Raw genomic sequence first — 14,857 nt, forward strand, 5'->3', positions numbered from 1 at the left:
TCAGCATTGTGGCAACACCGTGTATTAAGATTGGAAAGGGGCCACTGTCACCGAACATAGTTTGTGAAAGGAAAAATTTGTAGTAAAAAAACGTCTCGCTTAATTATACATGCATGCACACACCATCTCTGGCTGCAGTATAAGCACCAAGACGTCTAATAACTGTACTGGCACCCATTCAGAGCCGTTTGACGTTGCTGTGGCAATTTGGGACCTTCCTCGGTGTTACGTTTTCGAGGCTGTTACGTTTCTTTTCCGCAGCCCGTTCAAAAACTTATCAATGGGGTTATATAGTAACAATGTATGTGCAAACTTTGCTCGTTGTATAACTGAAGTAATTACCTCTTAAAAGGATGGTCAATATAGGTGCAGTGTGGATACATCCTCTGCAAGATAAGGAGTTTATTGGTTTCTGTGCCGGAAAAAAAAATTTGTACTCCATCAAATTTACGAGAGAAAAGTATTGAAATAATACTTACCGTGCAATAACGCCTTGAAATAAATTAAAGAAACTGTTTAAACCAAGTCGCAGTGTTAAATATGCGATTGTGGAAAATGCATTACGGTATATAGCCTGATATAATCACTCTGAACGTCTCGTAGGGGAGCTTTGATGAAGAGTTATGTCTCGCAGCCGAGATAACAAAGCCTTTCGATGGCATGTTTAATCTGTCAGAAAAATTGCATGTGCGAACCGACACGAACAGATTGCAACTAAATTGTCGTGCATTCAGCGTATTGTGGAAACATTGTATACTTAGCTTTCATGTCATGTGCCCTTGATACAGCATTTGGCCAAGGTTACAATTATGCAGTACTGCTCCGTATGCGCAGTTTAATCATAAAATGTATGACTGTATATGTGCTGCAACTGCACAGTTTTTGTATCATGATTAGCATGCACGCAGTAAATCATAAAATTGCGACCACATTCTGAAGACTATTTCATCTCGTGGGGAACACCTACTAGTTTTGGCAGCTCGCAGCGCATGTGAATAATGTGAAATGCGTGCAAAGGTTCGTACTGTCAGCATCTATCAGCACCCAAAGCCAACGTGAAAATGCAGTTAATTTTCTATATAGAGCGCCCACAAACACATACAATAAAACTTTGTTATTTCGGATTTCACGGGACTGAAGGAAATGTCTGAATTAACCGAATGTCGAATTATCGAGGGTATCAAGAGAACTATAAACAAATTCTTACTATCTCTACATGCATTCACTTACTGAATGAATCAGCAGATCATGTTTCTATGATGCGCAGAAGCAGTGCAGACGCTGCATTTCTCATCATCTCGTTACTGATTAACGCTCACAGCGGCGAAGGCCTCAGAACTTCTTTAGCAGTCCAGCTGCGGGAACCCGCTTTTTTATCCAATGTAGCCAACAGGTTTGATGCCACTCTGCGGGCTGCAGTAGAATCCCTCTCCATCCTCAACAGCTTCTGCAGTAGTGCACCCAGGATCTCTGCCAGGGGGGGGGGTTGACAGTTTGCCTTAGTTTGCCAATACCATCTAAACAGCACTAATTTCAATTTCTTCATGGGAAATGGTAAAAAAATGTGCTTTTTGTGCAAGTTTGCGAGTGTGCAGACGATTGCGCGTCTCACATCTTAGTTGCAGTACTCAAAGGCGCAAGGAAAAAAAAGGAGTGAAGCATAAGGAGGGGTTAACTCGCCGTCGGGGGGGGGGGGGGGTACCACCCCCAAACCCCCCCCCCCCCTTTCGGTGCGCCACTGGCTTCTGCCATGTTTGACATTTCAAGTGCATTGCACCGAGTGAAAACAAAACTACTGTTTGCCACAACCACTGCAGACGAAACTACGGTCTCTATCGGCACCATCATGGGTGGCAGCTACGCAGTTCTGAAGGTACATTGATAACGCAGTGTTATGCGCGGTGGTAAACGAAGAGTATAGGTTGTAAACGCAAAAATAGGCACAAAGCTTTTGTTCCCGTACGATGTAAGCTGATGACTATGACGACGCAGATTCTGCCGCTGTGTTTCATTTGGATGCTAGCATCGCTCTTGCTCTTTTCCGTCATGAATTTGTGGTGCTCCATGCTCACCATGCTCCGAGAGTCTGAACTAACCGATGTGCGGCCAAATAGTACATCCAAATTAACAGGAATTTGATTCCAATAAATAATGCACAGCAGAGATTGTTTGTTGTTCCTACGTTTAATTATTTCTCTTTCTTAGTTCTTTCTTTGCTTAAATATGTTGTCTTAGTAAACATGCACACTGCCCTCACTGATCGTTATTGTTCCTTCTCTCGCATTGTTTTTACAGGCCTGAGCTGAACCTGCAGACTGCTGCTCTTCATATCTCATCATGGTCACCTGTCATGGCTCCACCCCCTGCAAAGAAGTACATCGTTTTGCACACATTGCACACATTATTCAGTGGAGGCTCAAATCTTGGTTCACATTCAGGTGCACTGAAAATGAAAAGATAAACCTTGTGTCAAGGGTTAATTTTTCTTGATTTACATTCCTTGGTTGCCCAAAAGGCTCCATGGCTTGGCTCGGCTGTCTTAAAAGCAGTGTTTGTGAAGAAGTAAATGTGGGATGTAAATTTTGTTTTCAGGTCTTCCTGCTGTTTAATTTTGAATTGAGCCCTGTTGTACAGAAAGTAAAATAAAGTTTTATGACATGTCTGGCATGTTGACTCCAGCAGAATACCTGTCGTCTGCTATTGGTATACTTGTACCTAGTAAGAAGAAAGACGACGATATCGTGACAGAATGAGACATGAGAGGGCCGACACAATGCACCAGTGCAATAAAGAAAAGAAAGTGATGGGCCATACTGCTTGTTTTCTGCTTGAAAGCTTTCATCCACTACCATGACAGAGCCTGCACCACTTCAACCTTGGGCTCTATTGTTTTAAAGCACGGGATGAGTGCTTGTGTGTGTGGCATCAGAGTCGGTGTAGTGCGCATCACCTTGCGCAAATTGCAAACCGTCAAGGTATGTGATAGCTCAGTGGGTCAACGCATCTGGCTTCCAACTGCACATGGCCGCACGGGCACGAGTTCCTGTAGTGTTAAAAGCAGGATGTCTAGCATCAGGGGAAAACCTGGAATAATCAATAAGGTTTCCACTTGGGCTTGTTGGTTTGCATTTTGAATGTGTAGCATTCTGCGTGAGAGACAGATGATGGACATTAGGTTTGTATTTTTTATTATTTCTCTAAACTTTAATTCGTCTATTGAAGCAACAGATTAAACAACTGATGTTGCCTTGAATAATTCTAGAAGTCACGGGCCACTGCGAGTGATATCACAGCACGGCGACGTGCGTAGCGCACTTGCGATATATACGTCACTCTCCGGCTGGGTGCGCGGCGCCCGCGAGAAGGGCAAACGGCGTTTGGTTAAAATTTAGGTCTCCGCGGCGCGTAGCGGTGTAATACCAGACACGGTGCATGGTTAGCGCGCATTGTATATGCGCTGTGCTTGTAAGCTCAAAATAGCCAGACCAGGGCTGGTATTTTGTAGCGATGCCTTGTGACTTATTCTATACTAGTCTTTTCCACCGCTCACGGCCGGCTGATCCCGTTGATAGAGAGGTTTAGGTTGTCCGGTAATCGGGTAAACGCGTGCGGACCGGGCGTTGGGGCGTTTTGCCGGAACCGTAAACGTGAGCGGCCTGTATGGTGCTGCCACCTGGTGGCGCAGAAATCAAACAGAAAAAACAGCTAATATTGCAGCAACCAAGTGCATTCTACATCTCTGCTGGTGTAAATTTTCGGCGGCAACACGATTATGCCACTGTCGAACATTTACACCAGCAGCGAAGTAGAATACACTTGGTTACTGCAATATTAGCTGTTTTTTGGATGGATGGATGAGGCTGAACCCTTTAAATCGGGCGGTGGCATACGCCACCTAGCCATGACTATTAACATATTTGTCTGTTTGATTTCTGCGCCACCAGGTGGTAGCACCATGCAGACCATTCACATATACGGTTCCGGCAAAACGCCCGGTCCGCTCGCTTTTACCCGATTACCGGACAAGCTAAAGCTCTCTGATAACGCGAGCGGACCGTCGCTCTGACCACTTGCAAAGCGCGGAAAGGCATTAGCACCGGAAAGGCATCGCTACAAAATACCGGTCCTGGTGAGGGGCCCTTTAAGCTCACGTCGGACTCCTCTTCGCCGCCGTTCCCATTCACCCACGCTGTGCCGTTCCAGCTCTGGTCAGGAAGATAACTGACAGCCGCAGTTTCCAAAACCTCTGCCGCAAACTCAAGGAGGCGACGATTCCTGTTCCCGAGCTTTGACTACGCACGGCAAGCTCGCAGTAAGTCGAGCATGCACAGCTCGTGTTGTGATTCAAGACGTACCATATTTTGTTGAATTCGTCGTTCTATGACGCGCTTCGCATGACGTTATTCTGGGCTGCAACTTTCTTTCCGCGCTTCAAGCTGTTGTCGGCTGCACTCGTGCGCAATTACTGGCTTTGTCTCCCCAGACGCACTACCGTCGACCTCCCTAGCCAGTCACCTAAAGTGGTCGCCGCTACTGACATCAGTCTTTCTCTGCCGCCTTAGTGCCCGTCTCTTGTGACTCTGTCTCCGGCTCAACTGCCCTTTTTACACCATCTGAAGATTGCGCACATTGACGGAACCCTCTACTCCCGTTTGCCGACGTTGCACTCGCCGATGGTGTCGCTACAATTTATGTGTGCAATCCATTCCCCTGTCCTGCAACTCTATTACATGGTGAATGCGAAGGGCGTCTCGACACTTTTGATTTCATTCTCCCATTTGACCTACCTTCCGATAAGGCACCAATGCCTATCGGTGCCGCTGTGATCCAGCGCGAAATGCTTTGACATTTCGGTGGCGTGACTATAATGGACACACTTCATCATTACCTCTGTGGATTATCTCGAGAAGCGGCTAATCAAGCTCAGCACGCTAATGTAAGCGAAAATTTAGGGCTCGTAAGAGCGTCCAAGCAGTGGCGCGAAACAGCTACTAGAACACCGAGCGGAGTCGTGCTAGCAGAATTCCCTTCTCTGTGCTCGCAGACTTAAATAGCTACGTCAAAGCATAACTTGATATTAACCCTTGTCTCTGCGCTCCCGTGGGCGCGCCGCCATGTTTGATCACGTGATGACGCGTCCATTGCTGCCTCCGTTGCCCCTGTGTTTTCAATGGAAGCGCGTGACACCGGTGCGGCGCAGCAAACCTCTGTTACGACGGATGTCGTACACGTAGACAGTGTGGACGACTCGAAGCTTTGGCCACAACGTCAGAGAACATGTAAGTGCTTTCAGAGCGGATTACGCCTTCTCCAAATGGCGCGAGCAGCGTATACGGTGCTTGTACCAAAAGCGGGGCTAGAAATGTGTTCCAAGCTGTCCAAACTTTCCGCTTATCAATCAAATCAGGATCAGTGTGCTCTTCGTTCTTTATTTGGCAAACCTTTTGAAGCAGCCGCTTGTCATGTTTCTGACTCAGTAATGTTCCTCGGTGCGACCACTATCCGATTGTTTATTTTCAGCCTAATCGCGTGCGGGTGTGCTTTGCTGTGATAGATTTCTTCTTGCTGCGCACCAAGCTTGGAATGTAAATGTTCCGTACTTTGTGATAGCTTGTTGCAAAGACGTATTATCGCTAATCCCTCGCTTACTCTGTGGACCGTCACGAAACGTTCAGCTTCCAACATTCGTGTCTTGTCGGTGTAGTCGCCGTCATATCATGCTCGGGCACAATGATTCAAGTGTGCGCCCATTTACTTATTGATACGTTAACGATAGGGTGGGCGTAAGTTTGCGTGCGAGTAAGGGTGAATGTATGTAGATACCGTGCGAAAAACTTATTATGCGAGTAAGTGGCGCTACTTCCTTTCGTAACGAGCGGTATACTCACTCTTAAGTGCCGACGTTCCGCAGTTGAAATCCTTTCTGCGGAGGTTAGCTATACAGCGCTGGTGGACGAATTATCTTTTTTATCCTCGAGGAAAGCCGTTCATCGCGAAGGGCCAGCAACACAGGCAGTCCTTATGTAGCAGCGGCGACACAGGTTGATGATCCATTCCTTAATATATATGTGAATCGCTATTTTTGCAGCTAACTACCGCACACGTCTTCCCTTTATCGTTACACACTTTGCCGCATAAATTTGGCACAGTGCATTAGCGAACACCCAGTTGCATTTTTGACAGCTGATCGCACAGTAGCAGGGGAGAAGCAGTAATGGCTTCGTATTCGTGCGCATTCGCTAAGGCAACGTATGGTGCGTCGTCGCGAAAGCGCCATCTTGTTCCTCTAGAGCAAACTGCTGCTTGAAAAGGGTCAATAAGGCGCGTAGCGACGTCTAAAAAAGTTGACAGTCCCTTCATGAAGGCGAAAGCCTGCGCGCTCACGAGACATTCATTAAATAATTCTCATTCGCATGCGTTGATTACTTCATATTACCTTGTTTCATCCCACCAAAGGTCGTTGATTCGAGTGCCTTAATTAACTCAACCTTAATTAACTTCACCCCAAATAACATCAAAGGTCATAGGTACGAGTGCCTTAATGAACTCTATCTTAATTGACTGCCTTAATTATATTTGCTTTAAGTAACACCAAAGGTCGCGGGTTTGGCCATCAGTGGCGGCACCATCAATTTAGGTGCCATAGAATTTTCCGGATGGTCCAATTTTCGACCCGTGAGCCATCAAGGGTTTGCAATAATAATAATAATAATAATAATAATAATAATAATAATAATAATAATAATAATAATAATAATAATAAAGAACACTTCATGTGTGTTTCCATCGCTTCGAATGTCGCTACTCAGCACACACACACAGTTCTTTCACACCGAGAACGTGTCCAGCAGCGTGCAACCATTTGCCGTGGGTGGAAGCGAATAATTTTGCTATTGGCTTGAAAAGCCACAAAGCAAACTTCGCGTCATTTCTGTTGCTCTGCGCGCGTGCAGTTTCGATGCTAGGACAGCGCGGGCAGATCGGCCCCTCCGTGCCAGTGTTCACACAACTTAATTGCCGTGCTGATGATCCGTGACAATGCCTGGGCAGCGCCAGGAAGTCGGCTGCATAGCGCCACTACCGCATTTATGTGTCAGCTTACGCCCAGATTGCCCGTGTTGCTTTGTTCGGTGCTGTAGCTTACATTTTTTTTATTGCGATAGCAATTATATGGACACTCCAAAGCAGATTTCTGCCGTCGGCGTCGCCGTCGCCGTGAGGTTCCGTATGACGTCAATGGAGATGAAATCGTCGCCGCGCGCCGCCGAACGCTGTATGTGCGAGTGAAAGGGCGCGAGGGACGCGCGCTTTCACGGGGAGTGAACGCACGGCGGCGAACAAACGCGCGTTCTGTGCCGTGCTCCCTTAAGGGCTGCAGAAGTAGGCGTCTCTTTCCTCCTTTACAATCACCATATATGTAGAGCAAACGCGCCTTCTTCTGACGCACGAAAGGCCGTGGGGGGGGGGGGGGGGGGGGGGGGGGGGACGTTTAGCTGCGGTACCAAGTACCTATTTATATCAGAGGCTCCGGCAACAGTCACCAACGCCGCACGCATTTTGTGCGAACGTAGGCAAAACGCCGACGGCGTCGACAACAGTTCTGCGTGTTGCCGGTGCTGCTGCATGTCCAAGTTTATACAGCTGATAAAGCTACTATCATTACTCCGTATAGCTCTCTACAAATTTGCTATCGCAATTGATGCTTCGCCTTTCAGGTGAAACTGCGACAACTTTTTTTTTTTTTTTGCCAGTTAGACAGAAATAGAAAAGTGAGAGAGAGAAAACAGAAAAAGCTAACAGGACTGAGCATTCACATCCTAATAGAGGAATCGAGTGGACGAATTTGTGCATGTTTATAGTGTTTTTATGAAATCAATATTAGCACATAAATCTCACACAACTATACAAAGTCATTCAGACACCAAGATGAAGTTTTAATTTGCGAGTGAATTCGTCATCGTTTGTTATACAGACAACATCCTCTGGTAGTTGATTCCAATGATTAACAGCGAGGACTAAAGGTTTGTTCGGGCAAAGAAAGTTTCTAATTTTTATTCGTGGTCTAGTCGAGCAGATATTTGGTGGGCTGGTTTGATAAGTACAGATGGACGGGAACCGCCGTGATAAATTTTCTGAAAGAGAGGCAAAAGTAACAGTAGTCTGCGCGATTGCAGGGAAGGCAAGTTTAGTGGCATGTTTATCTCAGTTATGCTAGATGGTCCGAGAGTAATTCTTTGTTATGAAACGGGCACTCTTGTTCTGAAAAGATTCGACTTTATTTATAAGGTATGCCTGGTAACGGCTCCAGATTTGTGAAGCATAATCAAGTTTAGGGCGTTTTAGCCTATTGTAAGCTAAAAGTTTAGTAGCAGAACTGGCGAAATGCAAGTTACGCCTAATGAATCCGAGTGTTTTACATGCGCTGCTAGTTATAGTGTCTATATGTAAGTTCCATGATAAATCAGACTCTAAATGAACACCGAGGTACTTAAAGTTGGATACATGTTCAACTAGCTTCTTATTCAGTGTGTAGTGATGCGTTATTGGGCGCAATTTCGTAGTGAAACCTGTTTAGATCATTCTGCAAGTTATTAGCATCTTCAGTGTTAGTTACCTTTCTGTATATCACGCAGTCATCCACGAATAACCTTACGGTGGAGTTAATGAAATTAGCGATATCAATAATGTAAATTAGAAATAGAATCGGTCCAAGCACGGATCCCTGCGGCACTCCCGATTTCACGTGTGCTAATGGGGAATTATTTTCTTTAACTACAACGGTTTGATCGATAGTGGTTAGTTAGGAACTCAGTTATCCAATTGATTACGTGAGTGTTTAAGTTAAGACTGGTAAGGCTTTTTTATTAGCCGAGCGTGAGGGACCTTGTCAAAAGCTTTATTAAAATCCAGAAAAACGGCATCAATCTGGCACATACCATGTACAGCAATATGAATATCGTTAATTAACTGAAATAATTGCGTTTCGCAAGATCGACTGCGCAGGAAGCCATGCTGGTTAGAAAAAAAAAAAACTAGTTATTTTCCCCCAAGCACTTCATGACTGCAGATGAAATGATGTGCTCGAGCAGTTTGCTGCTGATACTAGTGAGCGAGATTGGCCTGTTGTTAGTTGGGTTAGAGTGGTGACCCGATTTAAATACAGGGATTACGCGGGCTACCTTCCAGTCGTCGGGTACACAGCCTGTGTGGAGAGATTGTTGAAATACAGCACTTAACATATGACTTACTTATGGATCTGCTATCTTAAGTAGCTTAGTGCATATGTCGTCAGGTCCAGGTGCAGAATTTGCAGAAAGGCGATCAATGGCTGTTGCGATGCCTTCGGGAGTGATATATACGTAAATTTTGCATATGAGAAGTTAAAGAAATAACAGCTAGGTAGAGTATATAATAATGGTATTTCATCAGTAAAGACAGAGCTAAAGAAATTGCCGACTTCTAATGCGGCGTCTGACGGAGGAAAGGAGTTTTCCGTCTTTGGTTACTGATATTTGGGATTTCGAACCGTAATTTGGATTGACAACTTTCCAAAATTTCTTACTTTTGCTTGTTTGAGATATCATTGTTACAAAATTTGTCTTTTGCTGTTTCGATTTCAGTTTTACATAACCGCGCATGACAGTGGCGCACCGACGGGGGGGGGGGGGGGATTCGGGGGTTGTAACCCCCCCCCCCCTGAGGCCGACTTAACCCCCCCTTTTGTTTAACCCCTTTTCTTTCCTTACGCATTTGAGTACTGCAACTAAGATGCAAGACGTGCAATAGTCTGCACACTCGCAAAAAGCGCATTTTTTGACAATTTCCAGTGCAGAAATCGAAAGTAGTGCTGTTTAGATGGTATTTGCAAACTGTCACCCCCCCCCCCCCCCCCCTGGCAGAGATCCTGGGTGCGCTACTGGCGCATGATCATGCTAACGCTTCCAATCATCCTCAGACGCCGTCAGTTTCGCTCGCGAGTATAATCGTTTCTTTTTATTTATGCAACGCTTTACGTGAGTCGTGAACCATGTGATTTGTGTTGATGTGGCTATAGTGATCTTAGGTATGTACTTTTCTCTTAGTGAGATAAGTTTGTCGCGGATGAGCGTCCAGATTTTGTTTGTATCACGGTCGCTAAGAGAGCTTAAGAAATGAATAGAAAAGGAAGAGAGCACACTTGAGATCACGTTAATATCTGCTCGCCCATAGCCAAGAATAGTATTCTTTGTGTTACGTGATCTTTCTCTCAATATTTGGAATTCACAGTGCAGGATTTTGTGATCGCTAATGCCTTCTAACACATTGACAGGAAAAAGAGGTGGCACCGCTTTGCACACTCCTCAAGACACGAAGGGGTGGCTTAGCAACATGGCACAGGTACCAAAAACTTCCAAAGAAAACAGACTGAATTAAATAACGCCGTTTAAGAAGAGGAAAGTCGAAATCTCGGGCTGCCTGAACATTGCTCTTTAATGTCTTCATGACTGGCGTCCACATGCCATGCCAGACGCCAAATGTTTCGAGATACCCAAGATTTTGATCCTAGGATGCCACTGCAATGGCGAGGCGATGTGGATACGTTCGTTAGGAGAACCAGTGAAAAAATGCTTGCTTTTCCAATAATGGAGCCTTGCACCAGATGCTGATCCATAATCCTGAAAGATATTAAGGGCATATAGAAGCGACTGTTCGTTGTGCACATACAGTGTAATATCGTCAGCGTAAGCCATTACTTTAACACAAGAGTTACCAGGGAGTGGCAGGCCTCTATTGTGCGGTAGAGTTGCGATCTGGGTCAGTTGGCACATATTCTTGAGAATTTGCTCAATTGTGCGGATGACGCTTTATAGCTATTAGATATGGTTATAGCTATTAGATAGATGTTGTTTGGATTAGTAGTGAGCACGAGGTCCAATATCGATTCGCCACGCGTGGGTACAGAATCCATTTGGCTTAAGTCAAACAAAGAAAGCACATCCAGAAAAAGAAGTCTATTTTGTTCGGCATAATAATGCATTATTAGTACGTACACATCACTTTAACGTTATTAATTTTCGCCGGGTTGTGACGTCTCGTGACAAAAAAAAAAAGGTCGCAGTTTCGCCCGAAAGGCGAAGCATCGATTGCGATAGCAAATTAGTAGACATATACACGAAGATATTAGTTTTATCATCCGTATAATCTTGCAACCATTCGCTAACTAAATTAGCCAGCACGGTGCGAAGCGCGTACGGGTAAACACGAACACATCTCGCTCGATGACCGCTGAAACTCGCTGTCCAAACGCTACTGTCATTAAGCGCGGCAGCGAGCGAAACGTCGCAGATCTATGTCAAGATACAGCGGCCACGCCGTAAGCAGCAGCCGCCGGATTTAGGGTGTCTCGATGCCAGGCATCGAGGCACCCTAGTCGGATTAGAACGCCCGCCCCCTCTGTCGCCTCCCCCCCCTCCTCGCGCGCGACAGAAGACGGTGCGCTTCCGCCCAGCCTTCCTCCCTCGCCCTCGCGAGATTGAGCCGCGATCGTCGGCTGTCCCTCACAAGCATTTACTCGCACATACAATGTACGGCACGCAGCGACGATGTTATCGTGTTTGGACTTTATACAGAACATCACGGCGACGGCAGAAATGCGCATAGAGTGTCTATATAATTGCTATGGCAATAAAAACGAAGTCGAAACATATTGCTCGAAACATATTGACCAATAGCGGAGCTCTAATGGCGACAAAAGCACATAATCGTAATTGTTAATTTCTCCTCTTTCGTTCAGTATGTTTTAGCCCTGGTTTGCACATCGATTTCTGAACAGTATGGGGGAGTTTGTTTTGCGGCCTCTGGGCCCAAAAGGCAGCACAACCCCTGCAGGTCTTACGCTGCCAGCTACAGTGGTCTTGCACTTGGTGGTAGCCACCGTCATACAGTGATCCTCTCAGGATATGTCTACGGAAGGCTACGCTTGCCCCGTATACAGCAGGCGCATCCGCCGACAGAGGTCAACGATTCACGGGCTCGTCGAAAGCAAAACCCGTAATGACGTGCCAAGGAAGTACTTTGCAAATGTCTGCGTGGCAGTGTCATCATTTACGTGGGTCCGAATGAAAGCGCGTAGTAACAATATCGAGGCTAAGACATTGGAAAAGGAGGAGGAGGAGGAAGAGGAATAAACATTTATTCAAGAAAAAAAAATACAATGCCGGTCGCGCCAATAGTTCAGTGCCACCTCACAGGAAAAAGAGGTGGCACCGCTTTGCACACTCCTCAAGACACGAAGGGGTGGCCTAGCAACATGGCACAGGCACCAAATACTTCCAAAGAAAACAGACTGAATTAAATAACGCCGTTTAAGAAGAGGAAAGTCGAAATCTCGGGCTGCCTGAACATTGATCTTTAATGTCTTCATGACTGGCGTCCACATGCCATGCCAGGCGCCAAATGTTTCGAGATACCCAAGATTTTGATCCTAGGATGGCACTGCAATGGCGAGGCGACGTGGATACGTGCGTTAGGAGAACCAGTGAAAAAATGCTTGCTTTTCCAATAATGGAGCCTTGCACCTGATGCTGATCCATAATCCTGAAAGATATTAAGGGCATATAGAAGCGACTGTTCGTTGTGCACATACAGTGTAATATCGTCAGCGTAAGCCATTACTTTAACACAAGAATTACCAGGGAGTGGCAGGCCTCTATTGTGCGGTAGAGTTGCGATCTGGGTCAGTTGGGACATATTCTTGAGAATTTGCTCAATTGTGCGGATGACGCTTTATAGCTATTAGATAGGGTTCTAGGGATAAACTAAACTGCAGAAAGATGACAGTCCAGACGGACCCCACGCGTAACGCAGAGGGTTTGCTTTCGCACAAGTCTAGAAACAACGTGCTTTATATATCGGTATACAGCGCTGTAATCAGGTGAAAAAATTTTTTGGGGAAACCGAACGCGTCTAACATGCCAAATATACATTCGTGGTCCATGTAGTCAAAAGCTTTTTCTTGGTCCCGGGAAATCAACAGACCTTGAGCACGGCGGCTGATCGTGTACTGCATGATGCCACGTGTGACACATGAGGGGCTATGAATTTCGCGGCCCGGCACTGAGCACACCTGGTGCCACGCAATAAGCGATGGAAGGATTTGGCTAAGCCGACGTACAATTATACAGGCTGAGTTTATAATCGACGTTGAGCAGTGTTACGAGCCGCCAATCTTCGGGGCGCGTTGACGTGGGTCTCTTCTTGGGTAGAAGTGTGATATGCGCCCTTAGCAGAAGGAAAGCTGGTAGCCGCTGGTAGCATTCGACGAGTTCCTCCCTGAATGCGCACATAATGACCGTCGGATGTGGAATGCGCTGAGCACTGCGCATCTTCGCCACCAACACCGCCATTTCTTGGGACACGCGAGCCCGCAGCGCTCGCCCAGACGCATTGCAGTGATGACGCCACTGCACCTCTAGCCCCACGCAGTCATCTGGATCGGCACCGACAAGCGACACCCCCACAGCCCGCGATAATCCACTTTTTGACTGTAGGTGAAGTATAGGACACGGCAGTCGAGACAACATGGACCTCGAGCTGACGAAGTTCCTGGGGGCAGCTCTAACGCTAGCTGTAAAGTGCGGTGATTGCTAACGTACACTGGCGAAGGTGAGAGCGCACGCACCTCAGCAATACGGACATAGCCTGACAGACATCTTGGTACATAGGATCGGTACCGGAAGACGCCCCGCGACGCCATGTACGAACATACGTGCTTCCGTGAAGCAGTTCATACGCGTCAAGAAGCGCAAACTGCTGCACCAGACGACCTAGCTCCCTAGCGTTGCCGTTCGGTCTGCCCCATGGAGCCAGGGCCCTGGACATATGTGTCCGAATCAAGCCCACAATTGAAATCACGCAAAAGAATTACCTGGCGTGAATCTTGAAAATATGCATCCAAGGATTTGAAACAGCTATTGAAATTTGTAGACTGTGCCGGATCATGAATAAAGAGGTATCATAGGCGTAGCGAGTGAAATACGCAGTCGAATCCCGCAACAGATTGCGGTTAAGAACAAGCACCCCGACACCGCTCGAACACGTGGTGGCGTACTAAAAGAAGCAATCGATATTAAAAGCGCGTTTAAACATCAAGACATCGCTTGATTTAAAAAAGTTCGTCTCTTGCAGAAAGAAGAGGTCGCAAGTCGACGAACGAGCAAGGGCGACTGCCTCTGCCCGCTTTTGGGCGATACGAAAGCCATACACATTAAAGGTGATCACTCGACGGTTTAGATCCATAATGTTGGAAAAGGGATAAGGTATATATACCTTCCACTGTTCAAGTGCGAGTTCAATTGCGCCGCATTCGGCGCAGACAGTCTCATTTTTTCCGCACTGGCGACCCGCCAGAAGCGCGGGGACTCCTGGGTCGGGTAGAAGCCCGTAATGGGCTCCTGTCACGGGAAGGAACGTCCGAATCTCTGGTGGAACCATGCTGCCTTTTGGTGCCAGCGTTGTTTGGGGAGGGTGACACAAACATAATCCTGCCTGCTGCCACTCAAATCACTGGGATTATAATGTCCTCGATCCTTCTCGACGACGAGCACGACGAGCTGGTGGACTCGTTGCACGGGGACGCCGCGTCTTCCTCATGGCTTGGCGTCTCATCGATCCCGAGATGACACGCTTCAGAGTCCACGGACAGGCAAGGCGATAGTTCGGCTTATGAAACGTTGTCTTCTGTGGGCTCCCCCGATGCAGGGGGCTCGACGCAGGGGGCTCGACGCAGGATTCACAGGGTATGCTACGGGACACGCTGTTTCATCCGGTTGCAGTTCACCCACGCGGTTCTAAGGTTCAGGGCTCGCGGGGGACCTGC

At 46.8% G+C, this 14,857-nt stretch overlaps 1 protein-coding gene and 1 long non-coding RNA gene across 4 annotated transcripts in view; one reads left to right on the top strand and one right to left on the bottom strand.

The window, feature by feature from the left end:
• LOC119458123 (DNA-directed RNA polymerase II subunit RPB7) overlaps window positions 1–2,665 on the top strand; it is a 51,833-nt gene extending 49,168 nt beyond the window's left edge. Inside the window, exon 8 of the mRNA XM_037719946.2 lies at window positions 2,296–2,665. Within this exon, the coding sequence (XP_037575874.1) occupies window positions 2,296–2,306 (11 nt within the window). The 3' untranslated portion in view covers window positions 2,307–2,665. The remainder of the gene's footprint in view (window positions 1–2,295) is intronic.
• Window positions 2,666–7,860: 5,195 nt separating this feature from the next.
• Window positions 7,861–14,857, bottom strand: part of LOC125946778 (uncharacterized) — a 37,408-nt gene continuing 30,411 nt past the window's right edge. For all 3 annotated transcript variants that reach the window (XR_007467872.1, XR_007467871.1, XR_007467873.1), the window contains one exon: window positions 7,861–8,132. This is a non-coding gene — a long non-coding RNA (uncharacterized LOC125946778). The remainder of the gene's footprint in view (window positions 8,133–14,857) is intronic.

Source organism: Dermacentor silvarum, chromosome 7 (assembly GCF_013339745.2).
Source record: "Dermacentor silvarum isolate Dsil-2018 chromosome 7, BIME_Dsil_1.4, whole genome shotgun sequence".
Classification (NCBI taxonomy): domain Eukaryota; kingdom Metazoa; phylum Arthropoda; class Arachnida; order Ixodida; family Ixodidae; genus Dermacentor; species Dermacentor silvarum.